General features: G+C 46.3%; 1 protein-coding gene across 6 annotated transcripts in view; it reads left to right on the top strand.

Annotated features, from left to right (window-relative positions):
* Positions 1-558: 558 nt before the first annotated feature.
* The window catches only part of NTM (neurotrimin), a 1,318,058-nt gene continuing 1,291,904 nt past the window's right edge, over positions 559-26,712 (top strand). For 2 of the 6 annotated variants that reach the window (XM_063943614.1, XM_063943618.1), the window contains exon 1: positions 559-734. In XM_063943614.1, the coding sequence (XP_063799684.1) occupies positions 653-734 (82 nt within the window). In that variant the 5' untranslated portion in view covers positions 559-652. The remainder of the gene's footprint in view (positions 735-26,712) is intronic. The other 4 variants (XM_063943616.1, XM_063943615.1, XR_010188690.1 and 1 more) reach the window with 3 other exon arrangements.

Raw genomic sequence — 26,712 nt, 5'->3', positions numbered from 1 at the left:
GGAGCATGAGAAGGGAATGAGAAGCTGGAGCATGAATGAATTAGAAGTGAATGAGAAGCTGGAGCATGAATGAATTAGAAGGGAATGAGAAGCTGGAGCATGAATGAATTAGAAGGGAATGAGAAGCTGGAGCATGAATGAATTAGAAGGGAATGAGAAGCTGGAGCATGAATGAATTAGAAGGGAATGAGAAGCTGGAGCATGAGAAGGGAATGAGAAGCTGGATCATGAATGAATTAGAAGGGAATGAGAAGGTGGAGCATGAATGAATTAGAAGTGAATGAGAAGCTGGAGCATGAATGAATTAGAAGGGAATGAGAAGCTGGAGCATGAATGAATTAGAAGGGAATGAGAAGCTGGAGCATGAATGAATTAGAAGGGAATGAGAAGCTGGAGCATGAATGAATTAGAAGGGAATGAGAAGCTGGAGCATGAGAAGGGAATGAGAAGCCGGAGTAACTGTCACAGTATATCAGTGGCTGTATCAGTGTGAGTTCGCAGTAACTGTCACTCTCCGAGCTGTCTGCCAATGGCAGAGCAGGGGGGAGGGACTGCTGCAGCTGAAGCTTGCAGTGTGCAGATCACATCCAGTCTGTGCTCCCCCTGCAGCAGCTGCTGGATTACCCCGAGCCCTGTCTGTAGTGCCTCTGGGATGGATACGCTGCGGGCGAGGATGCTGCACTCGGTTCCCTGGTTTATTCTGAGTGGGATGACTGCCATGTGCCTCCTGCAAGGTAGGGGACCCCTTGCCTCTTATGATATATCCTCCCCAGCCAATTCTGTCATGACACTAGTGATACAGTATTAGAATGCAAGCTCTGCAGCACATTGTAGGACTTCAGCATCCACCTAGAGGTACAGACCCAAGGGAGAGGAGCAGGCTCTTGCACCACAGGTCACCTGCCTGGATGGGGTCAGTTGCAATGATCTGCAGCTATATCTGACCCTCTGCAGTGCCACGACACAGTACTCACAGGGTTAATTGGAGAGTGGTTGGCACCCTCCTTTCTTTTCAGGGGTTAATAGCATGGCACACTGCAGTGCTACCAGTCTGTATACAGTGTTATGTCTCTGGGAGTAGAGGGGGCACCAGTGGCAGTACAGGAGTTCAGGGTCCATTGCTGATGAAAGACCCCTTGTTTGGCTGCACTGTGCCCCTCTGTGTGCCAGGTACAGGAGATGCTGCAAATCTATTTCTTGTAAATGCACCTGAGCTGCAGGTATTGACTTGTGTGTAATCTGTGATGTCAGCGATTCACAACTACACTCCTGACACTGAAACACATCCAAAACAGAAGAGAAGGATTACTGGTCCCACATCCATTGAATAATGCACATACTGCATGCTGGTTACTGTATGGGGACCCCTATATGTATAACGCTGCGTATATGTGCACCTTACGACTTGTTTGTGTTCCTGGATGCTTAGCGTTGTTTCTGTGCATTGCCAGAGGATCACCCTGCAAGCCTTGACAGGATCTGTAAAGTTAAAATGGATTGTGACACTGATAGGAAGGCTATGCAATGTGCTGTGTGCTATTTTGCAACTTTCACAATCAGCCAGAACACTTGCAGCAGCAGCTTTCAATTAGGCAGGCAATTAAATGTTATATTCCCTGACTTGCTTGTTAAATAGCAGTTGACTCTGGTACCCCCCCCCCCCCCCCCTCTATGTCATGCACGCCTCATCACCTGCTCTGCCAGGTTAGGCACCTCATTCTATGTTGTGCTTTCCCCGCTACGCATTGTTATTCGCCCTGTGTCTCTATGTATACACATAACAGGGCTCATTTAAAGATCAATTGCTGCTTGCAATAGGATGGGGTTGCAAGACATGAGGCTGGATGCTGCTGCAGCAGCAAAGGAGGGGGGGGGGATTCCTAATAGCTCTATTTTGTATGGGTAAAAATATATGTTTAAACTGTGTGTGTTTGTATATGTAAAATATATTAGATATTTTTTATTTATATCCTGACATACTGGGCAGCACAGTGTGGGTGGTTTTCACAAGCATCATGGTGGATTGGTGCAGAATTTGTGTACATGTTTACAGGGTATCACCTGATTACCACCAACAAGTTAAGCAAAGATGGCCTTTTAATGAAGCTGTGAACAGGATTTCTTTGCTTGCTCATTATTGTACACAGCCAATAATGTCATCAGTCCTTTCAACAGTTGGTCGTGCGAAGCAGTTACTGCCTATTCCCAGCCTAAGTAGCATGTTATAAATGAGCCTGACTTCAGAAACCTTCAGCCTGCAGGATACAACACACTGCAAGCCCCAGACTCTGCATATTATTGCATGCTGCCGTATGAAACCCGACGTGATTTAGAGAGCGTGTGCCGGCTGTGTTTGTCCAGCAGAATTGGATGCTAACACAGTAAAGCTTCCCGGTCTATCACGCAGGTTATATATAAATGTGTGCTCTGAATTGTAATAAAATCCTATGACCTGTACTCTAACATTCCATTAAGAACTTTTTCCTGCAGACTGACTGCATCAAGGGGGGGTCTGCTCTCTCTAATAGCCCTTTAACAACGAGGCAAGGAGCTGGGGCGTGGACCTAGGTCACATAATCTGGGATGAACCATTCACGCCGACACACGACCTGGGTTTTTCTTGGGTCTCTCTGTGTGAATAGATGAAACATGGGTTGATCCCGTGTTCATTAAACAGTCTCTGACCCAGGATTTGGTGTTAAAGGGATATTAGTGGGTCAAAACAGGCTAAGATAATATAAGGTTGCATTGGGGGAGGCAATCTTCAATCTAAGCTGTCACTGGAGTACATTGCGTGGGAGGGCAATCATGAGGCTACATTTACACCAGACCGCATCGGGTGGCGCCCTGTAATCTAATGTCTGAACGGCGTTGGGTATGGCCTGTAGCACTAAAACCTAATCTCCCCCCGGACTGTGTTGGGGGGCCATGATGATAATGACGACACTCCAGTTTAAGCTCACACTGGAATAAGGTGGGAAGGTCTAAATTCATGGTGGACCGTCATGTGCAATCAGGAATCTAAGGTCACGCTGTACTGCATCAGGTTGGGTTCAGGTATCTATGGTCACACTGGATTGCATGAGGGGGGTTCAGGTATCTATAGTCACGTTGGACTGCGTCAGATGGGATTCAGGTATCTGTGGTCACGCTGAACTGCATGAGGGGGGTTCAGAATTACAAACCACTGATCGTGTGCGGAATCTTGGCGTTGTCCTGGATGGTGGCTTGACACTTAAACATCAGATATCAGCCACAATCAAATCCTCATTCTTTCACTTGAGGAAAATAGCCAGAATCAAGCATTTGATTCCCTCAGATGATCTGCCAAAAGTCATACATGCATTTGTATCATCTCGATTAGACTACTGTAATACCCTCTACCTTGGTTTCCCAGCAAAAGAATTGCACCGATTACAGCTGGTGCAAAACACAGCTGCCAGGCTATTAACCAACCAGCCCCGTTCTAGCCACATAACACCCACTCCCTTCACTGGCTGCCTGTAAGATGGCGAATCATCTTCAAGATTGGCTTAGTGAGTTTCAAAGCACTAAATGACCAGGGCCCAAGGTACCTGAAGCAGCTTCTGACCCCATACTGCCCCACTCGATTACTGCGATCTGTAGATGAAGGACTTTTAGCAGTACCTAGAATCTCCCGTAATTCATCTGGGGGTCGAGCTTTTAGTCATGCGGCTCCGACTCTATGGAACTCACTTCCCCGCACAGTGTGAGAGGCCCCAACTATAGAATCCTTCAAAAGTAGACTCAAGACTTTCCTGTTTACTCAGCATTTCCATAGTATCTACATGCTCTCTGTATTCTATGAAAAGCTTTTCTGTACTTCATTATTTTCATATTTATTATGCTATGTGTCTGTTAAGCGCCTTGAGTCCTATTGGCGAAAGAGCGCTATATAATAATAATAATAATTATTAGATATCTACGGTCATGCTGGACTGCGTCAGATGGGATCTCGGTATCTATGGTCACGCTGGACTGGGTGGGTTGATTTTTGAAACCTAAACTCAGGCTGGACTGAGAAGGGGATCCATAATATAATATCACACTGGACTGTGTCAGGTGGGGATTGGCAATCTAAGGTCCCAATTCAGACCTGGATGCAGTCGTGTGGTCGCAGTATCTGCATCCAGGTGTTGGGTGCGTTCATGACCTTAGACATTGCTGCCTCATAACTGAAGGATGCGGTCGAAATGTGATTGACAGGCGTGGGGGTGGCGCCAAGAAAATGGGGGCGGACTGGGACAGTTTTCGGGGTGGCTGCGTGACGTCACACGTTGCTGCTCCGAAAAAATTAGCCGGGGGTCAACCTTAGTTCCGACGCCTCCGCAGTCTAATTGCAGACGCGTGGGGGGGGGGGGGTCTTCACACATACTGGGCGGCCCCTAGTATGTGCAGAGATGAATTCAGATCTGGCTGTTCATCTGTGAATAACCCCCTAAGACCACACTGGATTGTAAGCCAAGAACTGCACACACGGTGATATGCGAAAGCTTCTCACTTGTGCGGACACCTCTGCCTGATTGGCAGGCAGAGGCGTTCACGGGTTGGGAGGGGCGTCGCGGCTGCATTAAAGGGGCGTTGACTCGGCGTTGGGGGGCGGGATGGGCCGCGACGGCTGCAGGATGTCACGCAGCCGTTGTGACCCGAAACATGGAGGGTTGCTGTCTGCAGAGGCAACCCTAAACATGCGAAAGCATCGTCGCCATGCAATGCTTTCACCTGTTTGCGAGGGGGGGGGGGGGGGGGGCTGGATACGGCATGCGCGGTGGACTTGCCCTGTGCTGGTCGTCCCCCCGCGCACATCTACGATCCATGCTGAATTAGGCCCTGTGTCAGGTGAGGACTGGCAATCTAAACTCACACTGGACTACATTGGGTGGCCGCACTCTTCAAAATAAATTCACATTGCACTGTGTTTGAGGGGCAGAAAATGTCTACATCAGAGGTTCCCAAACGCGGTCCTCAAGGCACCCCAACGGTCCAGGTTTTAAATGTATACGTGCTTGGCCACAGGTGACTTTATTTGAACCTCAGTCAATTTGATTTAACCATCTGTGCTGAGCTATGGATATACCTAAATCCTGGACTGTTGGGGTGCCTTGAGGACTGCTTTTGGGAACCTCTGGTCTACATTCTTCTGCTTACCGACATGACAGAGGGGAGCGTGCCACTTTAATCAGCGCATACATTAGAATAGTACATGTGTATGAGAGAGGATTACGGTGTGCTATGGCCTGCTCATTTAGGGGCTATCCTCACAATGGTTTGGGAAGTGCCAGGTCTCATGGACAAGTATTACAGTAGGCACTTTGTAAACCCTAAAGAACTCAAAGATACACGTCTTCAGGCTGTCCTTTATCAACTCGTGTTTAAATCAGTGACTGGGAAGATTCCGAACACCTTATTGTTACCGGACTCCTGGTACAGATAAACATGGTCACACACCTAAAGATCAGATTTCCCACAGTCTGGTTGGAATACAAAATCTGGCAATGTGTGGGAGAAATGACAATGGATGGCGGGAAAATGGACAAAAATGGTTGTTCAGACAAAGTAATTACATCATACGGATTTAGGACCCTATTCAGTAAGGATTGTAAATTCTGCCGCCCATCGCAGAACAAGGCCGCCCAGCATGCAGCCCACTACCATCTCTCTGAAATTGCCATCGCACCCCAATTTCAGCGTGGTCGCTGAAATTGTGGATGGCTCCTGCCGGCGCAGCCTGGCTGTGATGGCAGGAGGCCCGTCGCCATCTTTTTGACCGGAGTGACGTCACGCAACCACCCCGATAACACCGCCGACATGCCCCCGTTTGTAAGCCGCCTACCCCGTTTCCCTGCCGCCACCCCTGCAATGCTCAGTCTCCAACTTGGAAAGGGAGCGTTGCCTCCCCACGAATGCCTCTGCTTGTCAATCAGGCAGAGGCATTTGCATTTACTGCGGGTCACCCGCAGTAAATGTGGGCGCATGCGCAGGAGGGGCCCTGCGCATGCACCTGTTTGGGGGAGTTTAGGCTGCGGAAAGGGTTAGGCACCCCCAGGGGAGGGTTAGGAGGGAGTGTTTGGGTCAGGCTGCGGGGAGAGGGTTGGGGTTAGGTTGCGGGAGGTGGGGAGGGTTAGGCTGTGGGGGAGGGTGAGGGAATATATTAATTCCACACAGTTGGGGCCACGGCAGAAATGGCAGCTATAATCTCAGTAGTGTGCTATTCAATTGTTGCTGTGATCAGATGTCCATTAGCGGCGGCAGTCACATTTATGTTTACAAAGCCCGTAGTGTGGGTGCCCAAACCCGGAATTTGGAAGCACAATCAAGCTGTTAATACGAGTTCAGTTACTTTACGCTGCTAAACCCAGAGCTATCAGGCACCTTAACTATTAATGGATGTCTGATCGGAGCAACAATTGAATACTGTAGATCCGATAGACGCCTATTCCTATAGTTAACCAGCAGGGGGTGCGCTCAACATAAAATGACAATAAAACTATGCACAGTGATTTAGTTAGAAACATATAAGACTCGGGGGGGTCATTCAGATCTGATCGCTTGCTAGTGTTTTTTTGCAGTCCTGCGATCGCATAGTCGCCGCCCACCATGGAGTTTATTTTAGCTGTGCAAGTGTGCGATCGCATGTGCAGCCAAGCGGTACAAAAAGATCTTGTGCAGTTTCTGAGTAGCCCAGGACTTACTCAGCCGCTGCGATCACTTCAGCCTGTCCGGGAACCGGAATTGACGTCAGACACCCGCCCTGCAAACGCTTTGACACGCCTGCGTTTTTCCAACCACTCCCTGAAAACTGTCAGTTGCCACCCACAAACGCCTTCTTCCTGTCAATCTCCTTGCGATCGGCTGTGCGAATGGATTCTTCGTAAAACCCATCAATTATCCGCTTTGTACCCGTGCGACGCACCTGCGTTCTGACCTGATCGCAGCGCTGCAAAAACCGCTAGCGAGCGTTCAGGTCTGAATTACCCCCATAGTACTTAATAGCCACCAGTGCAGTTGGTGATTAATCGTTAACCAATGTCACAAGTCTTTCATTAATAATCCAAATTAGTATTCAAAATGAGCTGTTGCTTGGTTGAACCTACTAGTCACTATACATATATTAGTATATTTTTAATTGGAAATTCCAGGTAGAGTCCGGTCCAGTAATGGTGTAATGTATGTGTCTGTTTGCTGCGTTACTCACTTGAAGCCACCTCCTAGGTAAGTATGTTCTCCAGATGATAAGGCAAATACCTCCAGCCGTTGGGGTGAAATCAGCCGTCTGTAAAAGCAGCAATTAACAAGCGGTGAGAGCCAGCAGATGCTTCCCAGCCGTCAGCTCCTAAGGACAGGTAGATGGTATCCTGGGCCGGATCAAAACTTGCGGCACTAGATCATATACAGCAACTGGCTTCAGCTTGCAAGGAATCTGCACATGGCAGCTGCTGTAAAGTTCCTGGTAATGCGGCTGTGTAGCAACAATGTATTACTCCTTTCACACCACCGCAGGGGGTCATTCCGAGTTGATCGCTAGCTGCCGTTGTTCGCTGAGTAGCGATCAGTGGGAAAAAAACGGCTAATCTGCGCATGCGTATTCACCGCAATGCGCATGCGCGTCGTACAGGTACGAAGTTCTTTGTGGTTTTGCACTGGTTCTAGCGACGATTCCAATCGCACAGCCGAACGCAAGGAGATTGACAGGAAGTGGGAGTTTCTGGGTGGCAACTGACCGTTTTCTGGGAGTGTTTGGAATAACGCAGGCGTGGGTGGGCGTTTGCTGGGCGGGTATCTGACATCATTACCGTGTCACTCGTCGCAGCAATCATCACGCAAAATAAATAACTACAGGGCTGGTCTTGTTCTGCACAAAATGTGTTTGCTGCCGCGCGGCTGCACAGGCGTTCGCACTTCTGCAAAGCGAAAATACACTCCCCCGTTGGCGGCGACTATGTGTTTGCACGGCTGCTAAAAGTAGCTAGCGAGCGATCAACTCGGAATGAGGGCCTAACTTGGGTTATTGCCGAGTTAACTCTGGCCGCAGCTCGTGAAAAGGTCCCTAAAAAAAAATAAACCGGGTTCAGTGACCTGGGAATCCAGTCTGGGTAGTGATCGGTGTTGGTCGCGGGAAGGATCTGGGTTAAGGGCCAGTGTGAATGGGTGATTCAGCTCATCTGACTCAAGTCCTGTTACAATTCTATGGAGAGACAGCACTTGGAAATGGTTTCCTCTCAAAGTGCCTGCAGAGGATAAGCCCTGGCAATAACCAAGGTACAGTGACTCAAGCTGGACCGGGGATTTTGGTGTGAAATGGATATAATAGAGCACTCGGGTAACTTGTTAAGAGTCTGTGCTAACCATGATGCATTTCTATAATAGAGCACTCCGGTAACTTGTTAAGAGTCTATGCTAACCATGATGCATTTCTGCGTCCAAATACACTGACTGTTTCGTCAGAGGGCAAATGAGTTCAGACAGAGAGGGACAAACACTTTTCGCAGGACACCAGAATGATATAGATGATGCAAAAGCTATATAAGATGGCTGTTTTTGATTGTTATAACACAATGGGGCAGTGTTTAATTGGTGGGCTCAAATATTTTGTGAGCATTGGGATGCATGTAACGGGGGCAGTGTCAAGTTGTGAGGTGCAGTATAGAGGTAAGCGGCACAGAGTATTTCAGCAGATAATTTACTATTCACAGAAGAACGGATTGTTTAAGGAGATGGGTGCCCGCTTTTGTGATTGGTGCAGGACTGAGAGTTTGATAATGGAGTTGTAACGTGAGATTTATATCGGGCTGGTGCAGGAAATTCGTGCAGCTTATTTTGCTTTTCCTGTGTGCATAAAAACATGGGTTTTGTAAATTTTGCATTGCAAACGTTTGCATTTACTAGGAAGGTTAGAGCCAGCTATATTGCGTTTTACATGCATCTGCAAGTGTAAAGAATTCTTGGGCAATTACAATGACTGATTTTTAAAAAATGTGCATGCATTTATTAAACCTAAATCTGGGCTTCAGTGAATCGCGGTACAGAATTTTTGAATATGTGAACAAGCCCGGTGCTAGATCCGTCCTCATCTTACAGAGGGGTTTAATGCAAGCCGCATCTACTTGCAAAAGTAAAATGCGTTCTGTACAAAAAAAGTATTTTTGCTACCTATAAGTTGTCTGCAAACGTTAGATGCAACCTGGCACAGCATAACCTAGCAAAAGCCTTAGCAGGCAACAGGAGTAGTATACGTACTGAACAATCTGTATGCAATGCATATGCATTTACATTCAGAACAGTGTAATTCATGGTTAATAAAGTTGCAGGGAGCGTGTACTGTAAACTGCAAATTGAACAAGACCGAAACGATATTTATTTTCCTTAAGTTCACCAAAATCATCGGTAACCCTCCCCTTTACAAGCGGACTATGACACGTGTTCTATTAGCGTCCTATTGGGAGAGATTTAGACTCCTACACCCAATCGGATGCTGTACTTTAGCCTCCTCTTTCCAGCTTGGTGTCGGCCCGCTTCGTGGTAAGAGCCAGTTACTTGCACAGGATTGCTGAAGCTCCTCCCATGATCACACACACTTCCTCAGTGAAGAGGGCGGTCTTTGAACTTGATTTGCTGTAAATGTGCGAGTGATCTACATAAAGGTGGTTCATTCAGCATGTTGTGTCCACTGCACTTACCAAGTGGACCTCCCACTGTAAGATTTCCTAGTTGGGTAAAGTGCAATTTGGTAAGGTATGCCACAGAGAGACTGTGTGTAGTGCACTCCGCCCTGCCAGTGCTGTGTGTCCCCGCGGATACCATCTGGCCAGTTATTTTCCCGTCCTTTGTTTTTGTTTTTTAAAGTATAGTTTCATTGATCTGGTTATTGTTAAGAGTCCCCATTTTAATTATATACTTATCTACAGTCCTATAAAATCTGTGTGTCTCTTGAGATTCAGAGAGCTCTCCCTGTATCCCGTGAGTCAGTGACCCTCCCGCACGCCATCCACTTATGCAGTGAAGTTGGCAAGGCCATGATGGTGCACATAGTGGGGAATAGTGTCATACTAGTGAATCTCAGCATTTTGCACTGGTGGCAGGGCTGTGATGATGATATACTGTCCGTGCCACTCCTCCCCACGGTTGCCCCCAGACCGGGATCCGGTCTGAAGATCGACAGTGTCTAGGTCGACAATGTTTAGGTCGACCACTATAGGTCGACAGGGTTTCTAGGTCGACAGGGTTTCTAGGTCGACATGTGCTAGGTCGACAGGTCTAAAGGTCGACATGAGTTTTTCACATATTTTTTTTTCTTTTTTTGAATTTTTTCATACTTAACGATCCACGTGGACTACGATTGGAACGGTAAAGTGTGCCGAGCGGAGCGAAGGCACCATGCCCGAAGCATGGCGAGCGAAGCGGTGCACTAATTTGGGATCCCGGTCACTCTACGAAGAAAACGACACAAAAAAACCCCTCATGTCGACCTTTAGACCTGTCGACCTAGAAACCCTGTTGACCTTCCATCCATGTCGACCTAGTGACTGTCGACCTATAGTGGTCGACCTAAACATTGTCGACCTAGACACTGTCGATTTGATGAACCACACCCCCCCAGACCTCCCCCTCCAGGATGTTCCAGAGCGGAATCCCACTAAGTTGGCAACTGTGCATTACATACGCAATACAAGTCCTGTCAGGAATCAAGCGACAGATGTATTAACCCGTAGAAGGCATAAGGAAGTGACAAACCAGTGATAAGTGCAAGGTGATAAACGCACCAGCCAATCAGCTCCAATATGTAAATTAACAGTTAGGAGCTGATTGGCTGGTGCGTTTATCACCTTGCACTTATCACTGGTTTATCACTTCGTTATGCCTTCTCCAGGTTAATACATCTGCCCCCAAGTTCTAACTGCAGGAATTGGTTATCGTTCACTAAAAATCCTTTGATGTGTGCAGACCTTACACGCACATCCCCCCTGTGTTATCCCAGGACTGACCCGGACTTTACCGCTGGAAACGTGAGCGGTACCTGTTATCCCGAAGACGCGGTGCAGCTGCTCTGGAATTATTAGTGGAAATAGCTTTCTAGAACAGCTCCATTGTATTTGGGACTATACCGAAAGCATGAATGGCTTCTCTGGGCAGCACCAACTGGGGCCTCTGTCAATACCTCACAGTAAATGTGTATAAATATGCTTCAGTTCAAAGGTGCAGGGCATAAAGCGGTGATTTTGCTGGGAGGTTTGTGTTGGCAGCATGTATCCAAGCCTCGGTTGCAAAATATGCAAACTGTCCGATATATCATGTGAAGTACATTAGGTGAATATACACTGACTCGCCTGTCACTATAAAAGAGCGAGCAGTAATTTATGGGCACTATTCATCATCCTGTTGAGCTGCGGCACCCTCTGGGGTCAGTATTTGGGTCATTGTCTACATGTAGCGGGCGTTAACCCAGAGGTTACTTATTGGACCAGCAATAGGCGGCAGAGGCCACGCTGGTGGCGAAGGGGTTAATCAGAATATTGACGATGTCCCATCATTTGCAGATGACACTAAGTGACTGTACCAGATGAATGCAGGCGGAGGGAGAGCCTCTGCCAGGAGAGGGGAAGAATTAATGTCGTATTGACACAAATAGCATCTTTTAAAATCGGTTGTGTCGCTGGGAAGTAGCTACCGGTTCTAAAGCTCAATTTTCAGCTCTGAATTATCCCAAGTTGACAACAGGCTCTGATCTGAGAGCTTTTTTTTTTTTTTCTTTTTCCATCTCTATAGTAGGAGTAGTGCACATTTTTATTTAGTCGTGCACCTAAATTCTTAATAAGCAAAGAAATCTGTAGAAGCTATTTTTCTTGTGCTTCGGCAGTTGTGAAGCTGATTTAAGGATCAATTTATTATTTATCGTGTTTATTACCCAACCCAATAACTGAGATATATACGCAGTTCTTTCCTTATATTTATTGGAGCTGTTTATTAAAAGTTGCTTGCCGGGACAGCCAAAAAGAGTCTGTCTCAGTCAAGCACTTTCCCAGTTGCAAAGTCTTTTACGCTAGCTTAAAGGGTGTGCGGTTAGCATACCGATCGTCGAGAGGCCGACGGGGGCAACATACCGCTGCCGGTATACCGGCGAGGTAGGTGATTACCCCTTTATGGGTGTCCACAACACCCATAGAGGGATAATAGAACCTGCGGCGAGAGCAAGGGGCTTAGTTGCGCTTGCCTCTCTGTCGGCATTCCACCACTTGGGATGCCGATGTTGGTATAATGACATTTGGCATCCCGTTTGGTGGGATATCATACCAAACCCACTTAGGGGGATAGCTAATTAGCCCCGATAAGCCGTAGTACGCGCCGGCTTATCAGGGATTTTGTTTCACCTGCATCTGGCAGGCGAAGCAGAATCCCCGGAAACAGCAAACGGGGCTGTTTCACCCGTAGACACACACTGGTTTCACTGAACCTGTGTGTTTTCGGGAGAAGGTTTTGTTTTCCATCTGGATCGCCTGTAAAAAAAAAAAATACAAAAAAAAAAATCGGTGAAACATTGGGAAGAAGTCAGAAAAACGGCTATTTTTCGGACCCGATGTTTTACCAGGGAAAATTGGATATCCCCCTTCAAAGTCACATCCTGCCGACCTTACAGCCACCAGATGGCAGGGGTTTGCCGGGAGCCGGGACCCCCCCCCCCCCCCCATAAGGAACCGTGGCTAATGACATCTGATGACTTTAGTTATTGTTACCAAGGGGTAAATTTACTAAGGTGGGAGATTTTTAGAACTGGTGATGTTGCCCATGGCAACCAATTAGATTCTACTTATCATTTATCTAGCTGCTTCTAGCAGATAATAGATTTAATCTGATTGGTTGCTATGGGCAACATCACCAGTTCTAAAAATCTCCCACCTTAGTAAATTTACCCCCAAGTCTCAAAAAATAAAAGCTTTTCGGATCTTAATAATTTGCTTATTGAGAATATTGGAATTGTTGTAACTTACATTACTTAGCTGGACACAAGATCTTTCTGATACCGTCTGCTGGGAAACTGACATTTCCACATGATTTTCAAGGGGAAAAAGCATTATTGATTAGGCACTGTATAATATTTCTGCATGCAAGATGTCAGCTGATGTGTGTCCACTCTGAAAGAATCTTGGTCTGAAGCTCCCCTCCCCCTCCCCTGTATGTTATACTCGGGGGGGAAGGTGGGGGGAGATTAATCCTTATAGTGCAATTGATTAAGATACTGTAAGAATAGCTGTTCCCTATTTAAATAAAGCAGTTTCTCAACCCAGAATATGTGCAATAATGTAATTTTATTTTATTTTTATTTATTTTTTACATTATTTTTTTTTGTTAATTACAAATTTAAAGTGGAGCTAAAAGCTGAAGTCAGAGTTTCCAGTGTCACTGTGCAGGCGTAAGCTGGGCCACGCACATGCACCAAGTCCGGAATACTCTTACCGCTGCCAGCCAGTAGCGCGTTTTCTTCGTGAATCGTGGGGACAGGGGTTTTCCAGCAACCCGCCCCATGGCCTCTGTGTATTAAATACACTCATTAATGTTGCAGAGAAGATGAAAGTTTAAGAGCTCATTAACTTATGCCCGGATAAAATGGATGGCAGCCATAGCGCACACTACTGATGAGTTCTCCATGTGCTTTAGTGGCAGATTTATTAAGCCTGGGGAAGTGATAAAGTGGAAGGTGATAAAGCACCAGCCAATCAGCTCCTAACTGTCATGTTACAGGCTGGCTTTGAAAAATAACAGGAGCTGATTGTATTGGTAGTCTGTTGTATTGGTAGCGCGTGTTAACGACTGAGAAATAATACCATCCTTTTAGAGCACCATAATAGGAACAATACTGGGTGTTAGCGGATGTAACGCATATTAATGAGCGCTAACGAGACGTTAATGGCTTTTTGTTTTGTTTTTTTCAACCATAAATCCGCTACAAAATAACCATCAATTACTGTACGTATCAGGTGCAGACCACGAATCAACAATGAGTCTTGTGTGGTATTGCTGACTGTTATTAAAAGCATCTGTTTTTTGTTGTTTTATTTTTACTTTCTGGGGAGTTTGGTATTATTAGAGTAGGTAGAATTTTCTTTGCGCCTTATTGCAGCGTTAACAGGCAAAACATGGGGAAGCTTTCATGACATAGCGCCTGTGATAACTACTGCAGCCATACTCTGTACAGCCTCTGCCAATGGTAGCCTTTAATAAATGGGAGTAAACCCATACTGTATTTCCTAGTGTATACAGACATGTTCACCAGGGACAGGGCTGGAAAAGCTGTAATAGACTGCAAAAAAAAAAAAGATGTAAGGCCTGTAGACCCGAGAAAGGTACAGTAGATACCAAGACGGGGAATTCTGTGGATTGGCCTCGGCAAGGGTTGTTGGTAAAAGATGTGCTTCTCTAACGTGCTTGGTTAAGTTGTTAGGATGTGAAAGGGTTTTGGATTTGGAGGATTTTACATGGAAGAAGTGGGAGCCAATGAGAATGCTGCGAGAGGTCATATCAGTGCACAGGCTTGGACTGGCCCACATGGGTACAGGGAAAACCACCGATGGGCCCCACTGCCTGGGGGCCCACCTCCTCCTCTAAGGATCAGGTTCCAGACTGTGCACTTGAATTATACATATGTTACCTTATACTGGACTGTAGTGCATTGCTGATAAGTATTCTGGTACATTATTGTGCATGCAGCAGCTGAATTTCCTGTATATATTCATGAAAGGGCCCAGATGTTGCACTCTCTAATCGTTGGTCAAACCAATGAGGTGGCAGGCCACACCCCCTCTGCAGACTGGCCACACCTCTAACCATGGGCCCCTACCACTGCATTCCCCTGGTGGGCCCTACATGCCCCAGATTGACACTTTCAGTGCATACTGGGGTATATGTCGGAGTGGGGACATGCCTAGCGGGAGAAGTGCTCGTGCAACTTGGACTGCGGCTTGTGCCTTGTGATTGCCGGAGGACGCTTTTATTCTTATCTCAGGATTCAAACTTATTTTCAAACTTATTTTCAAACTTATTTTTAATAAATTGTGACAGATTTATTAACCAAAAATGTTTTTTTATTTCTTATTTATGTGTGATTTAAGGGTCCGGTACAGGACATTTACCAAGGTACAGAATTCTTAGCTGATAGGCGGCTTAATCGTCTATTGTAGAAATCTAGGAATAGGATGTCTACACAGTAGCACGGAAATGATACTTAGTAAATATGGTACCACGGCGCATGATTATGTGAATGACACAGCTCAGGAAAAACTGCAAACGTTGCCAAAGTATCAGCTACAAGTAATATTGGCACACAGTGGGGGTCATTCAGATCTGATCGCTGGGCTGCTAATTTTGCTGTCCTGCGATCAGATAGTCGCCGTATCCGGGGGGAGTGTAAATTTGCCGTGTAAGTGTGCGTTCCCATGTGTACGCCGAGTTGCAAAAATCCAGTGTGTGCGCAGCCCAGGGCTTACTCCTCCAGTGCGATAAGAACAGTCTGATCGGGGCCAGAGCCGACGTCACACACCCTCCCTGAAAACGGTGGGGAACACCCTGCGTTTTTCCGGACACTTCCAATAAACGGACAGTTACCACCCACAAACGGCCTCTTCCTGTCAATCATATTGCGAACGCCCGTGTGATAGGATTTTTTCGCACTATCCCGTCACTGACCGGCGATGCCCGTTGTTGTCCGATGCGTGTGCGCATTGCGTTGCATGCACAGTTTGGACCCGATTGCCCGCATTATGAGGTCTGTCTACTTATCACTCTTAGGGGGGAGATTTAGAAAACATTCTAAACATAAAAAATGGCGTGTTGTACGTGGCAGCCAATCAGATTCTAGCTAGCATTTTATAGCATGTACTTGATAAATAATACCTAGAATGTGATTGGTAACTGAAGAGACATCTTCCACTTGTCCACTTTAGAATGTTTGATAAATAGCTCTAAGGGGCCTGTTTATTATTTATCAGGTTTTAGATCTTATAACTATAATTTCTTATCCTGTAATTAAGAAAGTAAGGTTTGCCCAAATGTATTAAAAGAACATCCCTGCGATGTGTAAAAGTAGAGAGATCGCTAATGCGATCGTTTTATTTTCTGCGCCATTGCCAGGCAGGACTCCCACAGATCACTCTCCCAGTAAATGTTGCAGTGTGTAGCCTATAGGCTACGATGGTGTTAGCTACCGGGCCAAACTCTGTAATACAAAATAGCAGGCCCCCTAGAAACCTACAAGCCTACAAGGGCTGTTATTGCGAATGGAAATTATGTGAACCGCAACAGACACAGACACACATCCTGGGGTACTTACATTTTGTGGAAACCTCCGGAAAATGGGTGTTTTGTGGAGATTTCCCTCATAAATAGTTTTATATGCTGCATAATGTTAATTATGATATAGAATACTTTCGGGGATAACGGCAAATATTCAGTATTGCCCCCATGTATCACAGAGGAATCACAGCAGCTATCCCTCCATTCCCGACAGCAGCCGGAACCCCCATAGGTTTCTATGGGGATAGAATGCTGTGAGATTTACCAAGCTCCGGAATGTGAAGTATTCCCGTGCTTGGTCCCCACACTAATGCCATCTGTAGATGGCATTATCCTATTGTAGCCTATGGGATACAGGTTGCAAACTTAGCCAGCAGAGAGTTCCTTCAAATTCTCCCGACAATGGCCGCCGCACATACATAGTCAGCAGACTGCGCATGCACAAGAATTGCAACAGAGGACGGGATCCTATCGGAGCCCCTGTCCCTGCAGGTGTTCAGTGTTACATCCTTGCGGAATAGTTGCATACTGCAATGCGCCCAGATTGCATTGAGTATGCGATAGTTGATTGATAGACCCCTTGCTCCCAGATCCCAGTTTAAAATGACTTGTGTAATAAGTGCAGTAAGTGATCAGGGTGTGATACAAGAGATCCGCATATGGAATGCTAGCGGTCAAAAGATGCAACAAGTCTCGGAGAGAAAGTGGAGAACAGTCGGCTATTGTCATTTCATAGACTGCTAGATAAAAGACAGATGCTGATTGGTTGATTTAGTCAACTTCTCCAATTTATCTCTCTCCAAGGCTTGATACAGCTCCCATAAATTCTTTATAAATACACCAATACTTCTCACCTGACCTGTGAACTCTGGACTATTTCCCCAATGTTCCTTTTTATATTAACAACCATTGTGTGCCGATGTGTGAAGAATGAATTGCTGACTTGGAATTACCTATTGGTTTGTAGCATGTCATGCTAAACTGGGGATGTAGAATATCAGCTTAGTGAATAAATATCAGCTCCTTTTCCTGCTTCCGTCACTTTATGCTGCACATCAGATGTATGTGCTGGTGGCCAAAGCCGCGTCTATATTCTGCGTGTGACGGTTACCGGTAGTTCTACCACGTTGGGAGGTTGTGGATGGAATGGTAGAGTTGGAATGCTGACGGCACCTGGGACCTTCCGCAATGGGCGACGATTTACCATTTCGCCCTTCTTTACTTGGGTATAAGGATGGGCAGAGCTACAGTACAGTAGCAGAACTTTCTGGTGTGAGCTTTTGTACGGACATTAGTGCATTCCCTGCTGGAACCGCAGAAGGAGACTGTAAGGGCGGTATTATATCACACCCAATCTCCTTTCTAAAGTGATCCCCGTTACCGCGCATATTGCACCCAGAAGTATTTGGGTTTAGCTGCGTAAAGGGTTGGGCATCCTCTCTACGACGGGGGTAGCGAGCTGAAATGTTTATACCATGCCCGTCGGCAGAAACAGAACGGGTGTGAAAGGGGATGAAAAGAATTGAATACCGCCGTAAGTGTCATATACTCCATCTGGGACTACTTTGGAACTTGTGAGCCCTTCCAATAAGGACTTGACACGAGTGCAGAAACATGACAATGAGGTCAGGGCAAAACAGCAGTTGATGTGATCAAACTAAGTTACCAGCACTTAGCATGACAGAGGATACGTATGCATACCCTCCAACTGTACCTTTTTAATAGGTACAGTACCTTTTTTTTATGGTCTGTACCTTTTTTTGGCTCTCCAAACTTCCATTGAAAGTATAGGAAAAGGGGCGTGGCCACGCCCCCTTTACCCATGGTCACGCCCCTTTTTCTAATTTGTACCGATTTTTGTGTGTAAAATGTTGGAGGGTATGCGTATGGGTCTTCAACCTGCGGCCCTCCGGCTGCTGTGAAACTACACATCCCAGCATGCCCTGCCACAGTTTTGCTATAAAGGGATGCTAAAACTGAGGCAGTGTATGCTGCGATGTGTAGTTCCACAGCAGCCGGAGGGCCGCAGGTTGAAGACCTATGGTATAGAGCTTAAGGAGTCGGCAGAAGACACCCTTAATGGGGGCAGCTGGGCCTTTATAAAGGGCGTGAGAAAGAGGGTGAATCTATTGCGTAATTCTTTAGGAAGTTACTCCTAACTACCACAACACACAGTCACTTGCCTCCTGAAATACTCTGTACTGCTTGAACGTCATGATTTTCTGATACAGGATTTTTCTGACTGCGTGAGAGCTACAGGCAAGGAACCGGGAAAACAAACAGGAACACAATTCCTGCAGTGTCAGTGTTTGGGCACTGGCAAAACAATGGCAGCTATTGGCCGTTATCTGGGTCAATGGTTTGTCTTTATTCTCATCGTGATGGTAAGATGTATAGGCGGTATAATTGGTCAAGAGGGTGATTATACCCAGATGTTCTGTAGCAGTGTACCCAGGTATTGACACCAGTTGCTGTGCATGGTACATGTGATAACCATTTACTGATGTGATCTTCCTGTGCTGTGCATGGCTATGTGACACCATCCGGCTGTAATGATCTCACAATACTGTGTTTTATGTCTGCTGATCCACCAGGCTGGAGAGTGACAGCGGTATCCGCAGCCTGATTTCGTCTTGAAAAGAACCCCCAATATGGCAATCATGGCGTATTCTTGCAGAATGTAAACGCTCAGCACCTGCTCCTCTGATCAGGCTCCTGTTTCTCATCCAGTTATCTTTCAGATGAATTAGTTTCAAATTGAAATCTTCATTATGTATTATGCACATCACATCTTTCTTCCCTTCTACTGAGCATTGAAACTGGTATGTAAGATAGATTCCCGTCTTTACCGACATTGACACCAGCCAGGTGCTATACTGTAAAGAGGGTGACATATTAATATAAATAAAGTGCCGTTAAATCCAGCACACTATTCTGATTATGTTGCACAAGAGGGTGACCTGTAGTATATTATATCTCCTAAAGTGGCAGGGCTAGATAAGTATACCAAAGTTGCTTACTGCATGCTGGTATAGTTCTGAGAAAGTCTGCCCCACACAGCAGCTGTACAGAAACACAAATGGCCTCTACCCCCAACACAAAATCTAAATCTGTGGTTAAATATAGAGTTATATACTTTTATGTCAAACCCAGCTGTCAACTTGGAGCCTTCAGATTGGGTTGACCGAGGCGGTGACTGTAAGACCGGGGTGTGATCTAAAGACTGTGGGTGTGGTTTGTCTAATGTGGGCATGGTTTTACACAGTCGGCGCTCTCTGTGGGAAAGGGGAATATTCCAATTAGTAATTCTCAAATCTCAACTGTCCCCATATGTTCTCCTTGTAATGCCTACTGTATATAGACTGATCTACACTGCCTAGAGAATTCTGTCCGGAGACACACAATGTACATCCCCCAGATCTTTCCATTTAATAATGGAGACCGCCGCTTTTAAATCTCTGTTGGAAACACAGTAGGTAATTCAGACTGGCTGCAGCGATCGCAGTCTGAATCCCTTTGTGTGCGCGTGCGCACGTGCGCACCCTGGGAGCCCAGTGAGATGCTAACAGCATCTCTGGGCTGCGATCGCCTCTGCCTGATTGACAGGCAGAGGCTGTCGCGGGGTGGGAGGAGGCATGCCAATGGCGTTAGAACGCCTTTGGCGGGGCGCGGTCCGAACAACACAGGCGTATTCGGACCGGTGTGGGGGTGGGCCGCGGCTGCTGCGTGACTTCACACGCAGCCTCTGCGACCTGGGACGTGGCTGGCAGCCCCCTGCCAGCGCGCAAAAGCTGTGCAGGCAGGAGCTACTCGCCGGGTGCAAGAGCATTGCCACTGTGCAATGCTTTTGCACCCTTGCGGGGTAGGGGGTGGAGGGCAGAGCCAGACATGCAGGGCGCACTAGCCCTGTGCTGGGCGTCCCCCCGCATGTCAGAGTAACTGATCATAGATGTACTAAATTTAGCACATCTTCGATAAGATCTGAATTAGCCCCACAGTGCAGACCCTGAAAGCAGACTGACCTGTCCTGCAGTCCTACGCTCCCTCATGGCACACTGGAGTGGAAGTCTGGTTGTGCTGGGAAATCGTCATCCTAATCAAAGATTGTGGTACTCTGATTGCTGGATACAGCCAGTTTTTCACCATTTGGAGTTATCTGTAGAATTATCCACCAGTCAGTGGTGGCCCATCACATTTCAAATGTACAGTGTGTAGCTGAGATCTCTGCATTTCTGTTATTATGTAGGATGTAAGTCTCCTTTTCTGACCTATTGCAGCTAGGGGAACTTGTTTGTTCTTTCCATGAATATAGCAAGTGCCTAACCTGCCTAATGAACAGCACTGTGCTTTGAAAGGTCAATATTACAGCACCAGTCATGTGTGGCTGAGAATATAAAACTCCCTTTACACATACAATTAGTGCCACATACCCAGACTTCCTCATTTTGCAGTAGAAAAGACAAAGAGACTGTGGAGAACCTGGCATTAGAGCCTGGGCTCGCAGTCGCTATGTAACCAAGGTACCTTTTAGGGTACATGATCCCACAGACAAAAAGAAGGTAGATACAGGTAAGTCGCCTAGATCAGATCTTACCTTCACAGTGTTCCTGGTGGGGGGAGACCGCGCTCAGCTTCCTAAGTGATACTTACCACACCACCCCCTTAGTACAGAGACATATTGTGCAGTATTGTATGTTGACAAAAGGTTAATGATGGAGCAATTCAGCATGAATACATCATCAGGACATGTCCGTAGCAATGATATAAGGCTCCGGGTTGTCTAACTTGTTACCGTGTAGAACAATGGGGATATACTTAAGTTAATGAAGAGACTGATCCTGGATTAGGACTGGTTAATTCCCATTTTAACCTATGACATGCTTTCTGGTGTATGTCAACTTATAGGTGATTCACAGTCCCCCTTTCCTGAATATGTGGTGTGCCAGAAGGTAATGGAGCATATACCCTGGAGGTGTGTAGCAGTATAAACTGTGGTGGTAATGGTATAGGGCAGGCTTGGCTAACCTGTGGCTCTCCAGATGTTGTGAAACTAAACATCCCAGCATGCCCTGCCACAGTTTTAGCATTCCTTAATAGCAAAACTGTGGCAAAGCATGATGGGACTTGTAGTTTTACAACAGCTGGAGAGCCACAGGTTGGCCAGGCCTGGTATAGGGCATCAGGGAGACCTGTGGGACCTTGTATGGCTCGGTTGCTAGGGGGAGTCTCAGGGGCACGTTCATGCGGTATACGCCGACGGAGAACAAAGCGAAGAGAAACTGCGCAGTAGCGCAGGTCAGACCTCCTGACAGCCGCGGCCGGTCCTAGTGACCACCAGCTCTTCCTAATGGATGGAGGCAGTGCTGAGAAAAATGGGAAGTCTTTTCATTTTCCTACAAGCTCAGTTCCCTGAATGCCAACAGTTTTTATCTTTCTCAAACAATACAATTTACCAGTGCTGCTTCTAGGCTTAAAAGTATTTCATTGTTGCATTAAATCCCTGTATTGTCTTTTGACCTTTGGCAGTAAATAAAACTAACCCCAAAAAATATTTTTCACCTTCACTCCCTGCGTATTGGAGGCATGAGAACTTTATAGGCCCATATTGACTACACCAATTGAGGTTACTCCCTTCTCACTACCGTGCTCCAGGTACAGAAGCCACAACTCAACCTGCACCTATTTGTTCCTCCATCTTGCTTGACTCCTGTGACCTCTCCATCTGTCCTAAAGTTTTACGTTATTGAGTGTTTACCCCACTTCCAACAATTCATCCTGTCTGATCTGTTCTCCATCTCTAGAAAATATCTTCATTTAGGTCCATAGTTATTAGAAGTTCTAGATCAGTGCTAGGCAGTGGCCCTCCAGATGTTCTGCTGCTTGGTAGTACCACAGCTCTGGAGGACTACTGATTTCCTGTCTCTGTTCTAGGTAAATGACTAGAATTCTGTTCTAGCCAATGTCTGATCAGTAACCTCCTCATCTTATGTGTAAGTTACGCATATGTGTTTGTGTGTGGTGAACTGAAGTCAGGTTGTAGGATGTAATGATAATTGAACATGTTGCTGTCGGAGACGCCTTCTGCAACTTGTGCTTTTGGCAGCTTGTCCTTCTATTCCTGACTGCTCCTTCCCTGGGTTCTCCTCTCAGGTGTAATTGTTGTATCCGGCTAATCTCTGTGCATTGTATTCCTTGGATGAGCCAGTCAGGAAGAAAAGATGAATCTATAACCTCCTTTCAGCTCATAGATCAACAAATAGTCCATTGCTGCTTCTTCAGTATTGTACTGTATATCGTAACCGTTCCCTCAGAAGTGGCATGATGGGTAGCCGCCAATGCAGGACGTGAAATATCCTCATCAGACACCCGCTCTCCTCTTCGTCGCCTCTTAGACTATGTAACCATCCTGCTGATAACCACAACAAGGTCACGCCACACGATGAGCTGCTAATTGCATGAAAAAGGAGGGCATTCAGCCTTCATAAAGATGTTTATATTAAGAATAGAGAATAAAGTAATGATGTGACTGCCTGCTGAGCCTTATTCCTACAATTATTGCCAGTGGTGTGTCTCTTAAAGTAGCAGTTAAACCTGTGTAGGGAAAAAGCTGCTGTTTTAGCCATCTGAACCGTGTTAAAGACCGGTCCGTGTGCAGCGGCTAATTGAAGTGCTGATAGGTGGGAGTCGCTCGCCTCCCACAGACCCCATTTTTCTTTTGAAAGCCTGACGGTTGTCTGACAAAGAACGTGGTGCAAGAGCCCTAGAAAGTGAGATGAGTGTAAGCGGGAAGCCTATTTATGTCAAAGGGTGTCCTTATTTACTTTTGTGGCGGCATTTAAAGTAATTGCATGTTGGGGTTAATATGGGTGGATTCCATCACCTTACTCTCGACAGTTGATGCCGGTAAATAGTTCCCCAGCAGCAGTTTAGTCCACGCTGTACATTAAATGATAATAGTACAGTATATACATTTATTGCTTGCTTTCTAAGCCATGGGCTGCATTATACCGGCTAGTAAAGGGGGAAATGAGAGAGGCAGTGATGCTGGGAAAAGAGAACAGTAACGGGCGGTGATATAGGGAGAAAGTGTTTTGATAGGTTGAGAGGGGTGGGGGGGGGGGGGGGAGGGGGTGACAGATGGATAGAAAGAGGGGGGTGGGGTTGGGAGATAGCGAGGAAAAATAAATTGAAGCCAAGCAACGCTGGACTATATATGTGTGTGTGTATGTATAATATATAACACACACACACATAATTTATACATACTGTACATACATTCCAAGAGAATGTCACTCACAGTGCTGAAATATCCACAGCCGGTGCCTCAATAATGTTTAAATTCCCAGGTGCAGCACTCCTGGCTTAACAAATACACATGACGCTGGTTTGCAATTATTGTTTCAGTTCTGATAACTGTCTTCAGACTACAATACACACAAAACACAGAGTTGATTATACAGGTATGTGATGTTTTATGTGTATTGTAATCTGAAGACAGTTAGTTAAGGCAGGAGAGCCGCACCTGTGGACTGATGTGTGTGTGTGTGTGTGTATATAATTATAAAAATGTATTTCAAATAATGTGTGTATATGTATATATGTTGTATGGTAATGACCGTGACATTTGCAAGTTAATGACCAAGGGCATTCTGGCTTTGATGATTGTAGTGACAACTGTCAAACTCCACTATACATCTGTGATCCTGTTCCACTTCAAGCTCCATTATTCTTCGATGTCTTCCTGCAAATCCCTCTTCCCTAAGCAAATCTGTGATAATGACAATATATGGCGGTAGCACCTCCTGACTGGAACGTATTAGTATTTCAGCACTCACGCTGATTCTTGAGGTGATGGTTGCTTGGTTGGAGCCCCATGTACAGATGTGTTCTGAAACATCTAACCTCAATACGCTATGAGTATATCTGTGTGCTATGAAGTCTGTATACGCAGCACGATGGAACTTGGCGTGGAACAAAGCCGCGGCCGCTGCATCGTAGCACTTTGTATACAGAGTTAGAGACTCAGTCACACACACATATATACAAGCGTTGCATATCAAATTAATTAACAGAGTCTCTCATTGCTTCCTAGTCGTATCGTATTGCAAGTAAGACGCAGGTAAAGTGACACAAAACTGATGCCCCGCGCTAGCACAGTCTCATGGGACCTGTTGCGCCGAGAGGGGCTGTATGGTGCAACTGCAGCAGCAATGAATTGAGGACACATCTGTACATGGTGGTGGTGGGGGCTGTGTGTGAACGGGCCTACTGAGGAGAGGGACACACCAAAGTCTATGTGCTCACTACATCGTACAATATGTCAGGTGACTGGTTGTCACATGACACTAAGCCCTGGGTACAGTGGCGGAACTAGCGAGCGGTGGGCCCAGGTGTGACAAAATGCTTTGGGGCCGCCCCCCCATCCCATCCAAGTCCACCCCCTCACCCCTGGAGAGGATCTGGTGAGGGGGACCTACTCGGGGCCAGGGAAATGGTTACCTAGCAACAGTGCCGTGACTAGACATTTTAGAGCTGTGTGCAAGAAATGGAATCGGAGCCCCCCCCCTATGTAAAACAGGGGCAGTGCGCGCTGTAGGCGCATGCAAAAAATAGGTCCGTGGCCACAAAATAATAGCAATTCATATAACGGTGCACAGTAGTCTCCATTATTCAAATTACGCCGCACAGTAGCACCACTACACCAGGTAGAGCCCCTTTTACACATTACGGCGGAGAGATTCCTCTTTTTAAACATTACGGCAGACAGCGTCCCCTTTTTACACATTACGGCAGACAGCGTGCCCCTTTTTTACACATTACGGCAGACAGCGTCCCCTTTTTACACATTACGGCAGACAGCGTGCCCCTTTTTTACACATTACGGCAGACAGCGTGCCCCTTTTTTACACATTATGGCAGACAGCGTGCCCCTTTTTACACATTACGGCAGACAGCGTCCCCTTTTTACACATTACGGCAGACAGCGTCCCCTTTTTACACATTACGGCAGACAGCGTCCCCTTTTTACACATTACGGCAGACAGCGTCCCCTTTTTACACATTACGGCAGACAGCGTCCCCTTTTTACACATTACGGCAGACAGCATCCCCTTTTTACACATTAAGGTAGCCAGTCTCCCTTTTTACACATTGTGGCAGACAGACAGAATATATACATAGATAGACAGATAGAAAAGATTATACTTACTGTATCCGCTGGCAGTCAGGCTCCTCGGTGCAGCTTGATGGCGGATGATGATCCCTTGCTGGGGAGAAGGAAGGAGGTGGAGGAGGGAGTCGCAGCAGCGCAGTGTAATTGGTGGAGGCGCTGCTGCCCCTCTCCTTCACCATAGGCTGTCCTCCGCTGCTGTAAATGCTGGGATGCGCTTCCCAGCGTTCACCGTGGCGCTGCGCTCCTCTCCTCGGCGGGCAGCGGCATGTAATGAGTCAGTTTGACTCATTACATGCCGCGCTGGATTTGGGCCCCTGAACAGTGGCGGGCCCCAGTGCAAGGCACTGCTTGCACTGGCGGTAGTTCCGCCACTGCCGGGGTATATCATTAAAATCACAGAAGAAAACACTTGAAGAAAACACAAGAACACCTTGGGGCTTATGAAGAGTGGGACATGAACCATAAGAGTAAATTGCATCTGATAAAAAACAAACAAACAAATTGGTAAATTGCTAGCCAGGATGAAAAGGGACAATCACATGGGGCAGCCAGATCTTTATGGACAGTAGACTACAGTATATGTGCATTTTTTACACCAGGACTCCTAAATAGTATAGACACCTTTGTTGCGTCAGGACTCCTTAGTAGTGTATGTACCTCAACTTCCCTAACTGGCCTATTCGTCATGGTGAAGAGGTCCTTATTATACTGTACATGTGGAATGCATCTGAAGACCGTGTTCACCTACAGGCCCAAGCTCTTAAAAGCTTGTTTGGAACTCGGTATATATGAGGCAGACGCAGTCCACATTGAGAAATAAGGGGACTGAGGTCTGATTGCTAATTAGCATTCTGCCGGGGGTTTCTGTGATATCTCCTGCAGTAGTCTATGGATACATACAGTAGTTGGGATGCAAAAAATATATTTATTGCATTTTGACATTATTTTAGAATAAAAGGGGTTTGATACGTAGACACCTGAATCTCTTATCTTGCTGGACCCTCTCTGATATCACCATGAATCACCCCAGAGTTTGGCCTACTTTAGGCTGTTACACATCACAACATAAGCTACGGACTTGTTTATAAGAGTGATGACTTTAATCTCTTTTTCTTGTATGTTGCACCGGATAATGTCACACCAAACATTGGGCAATTAATTGTTAAAATAAAGTAACTATAAGACATTGGACTTAACAGACGCTCCCTACAGTTTTGAAAGACTCACCAAAAACGTAT

This window comes from Pseudophryne corroboree, chromosome 10, assembly GCF_028390025.1.
Source record: "Pseudophryne corroboree isolate aPseCor3 chromosome 10, aPseCor3.hap2, whole genome shotgun sequence".
In the NCBI taxonomy this organism is placed as follows: Eukaryota; Metazoa; Chordata; class Amphibia; order Anura; family Myobatrachidae; genus Pseudophryne; species Pseudophryne corroboree.
The sequence above is the reverse complement of the archived record's forward strand: the minus strand, read 5'-3'. Positions and strand labels throughout refer to the sequence as shown.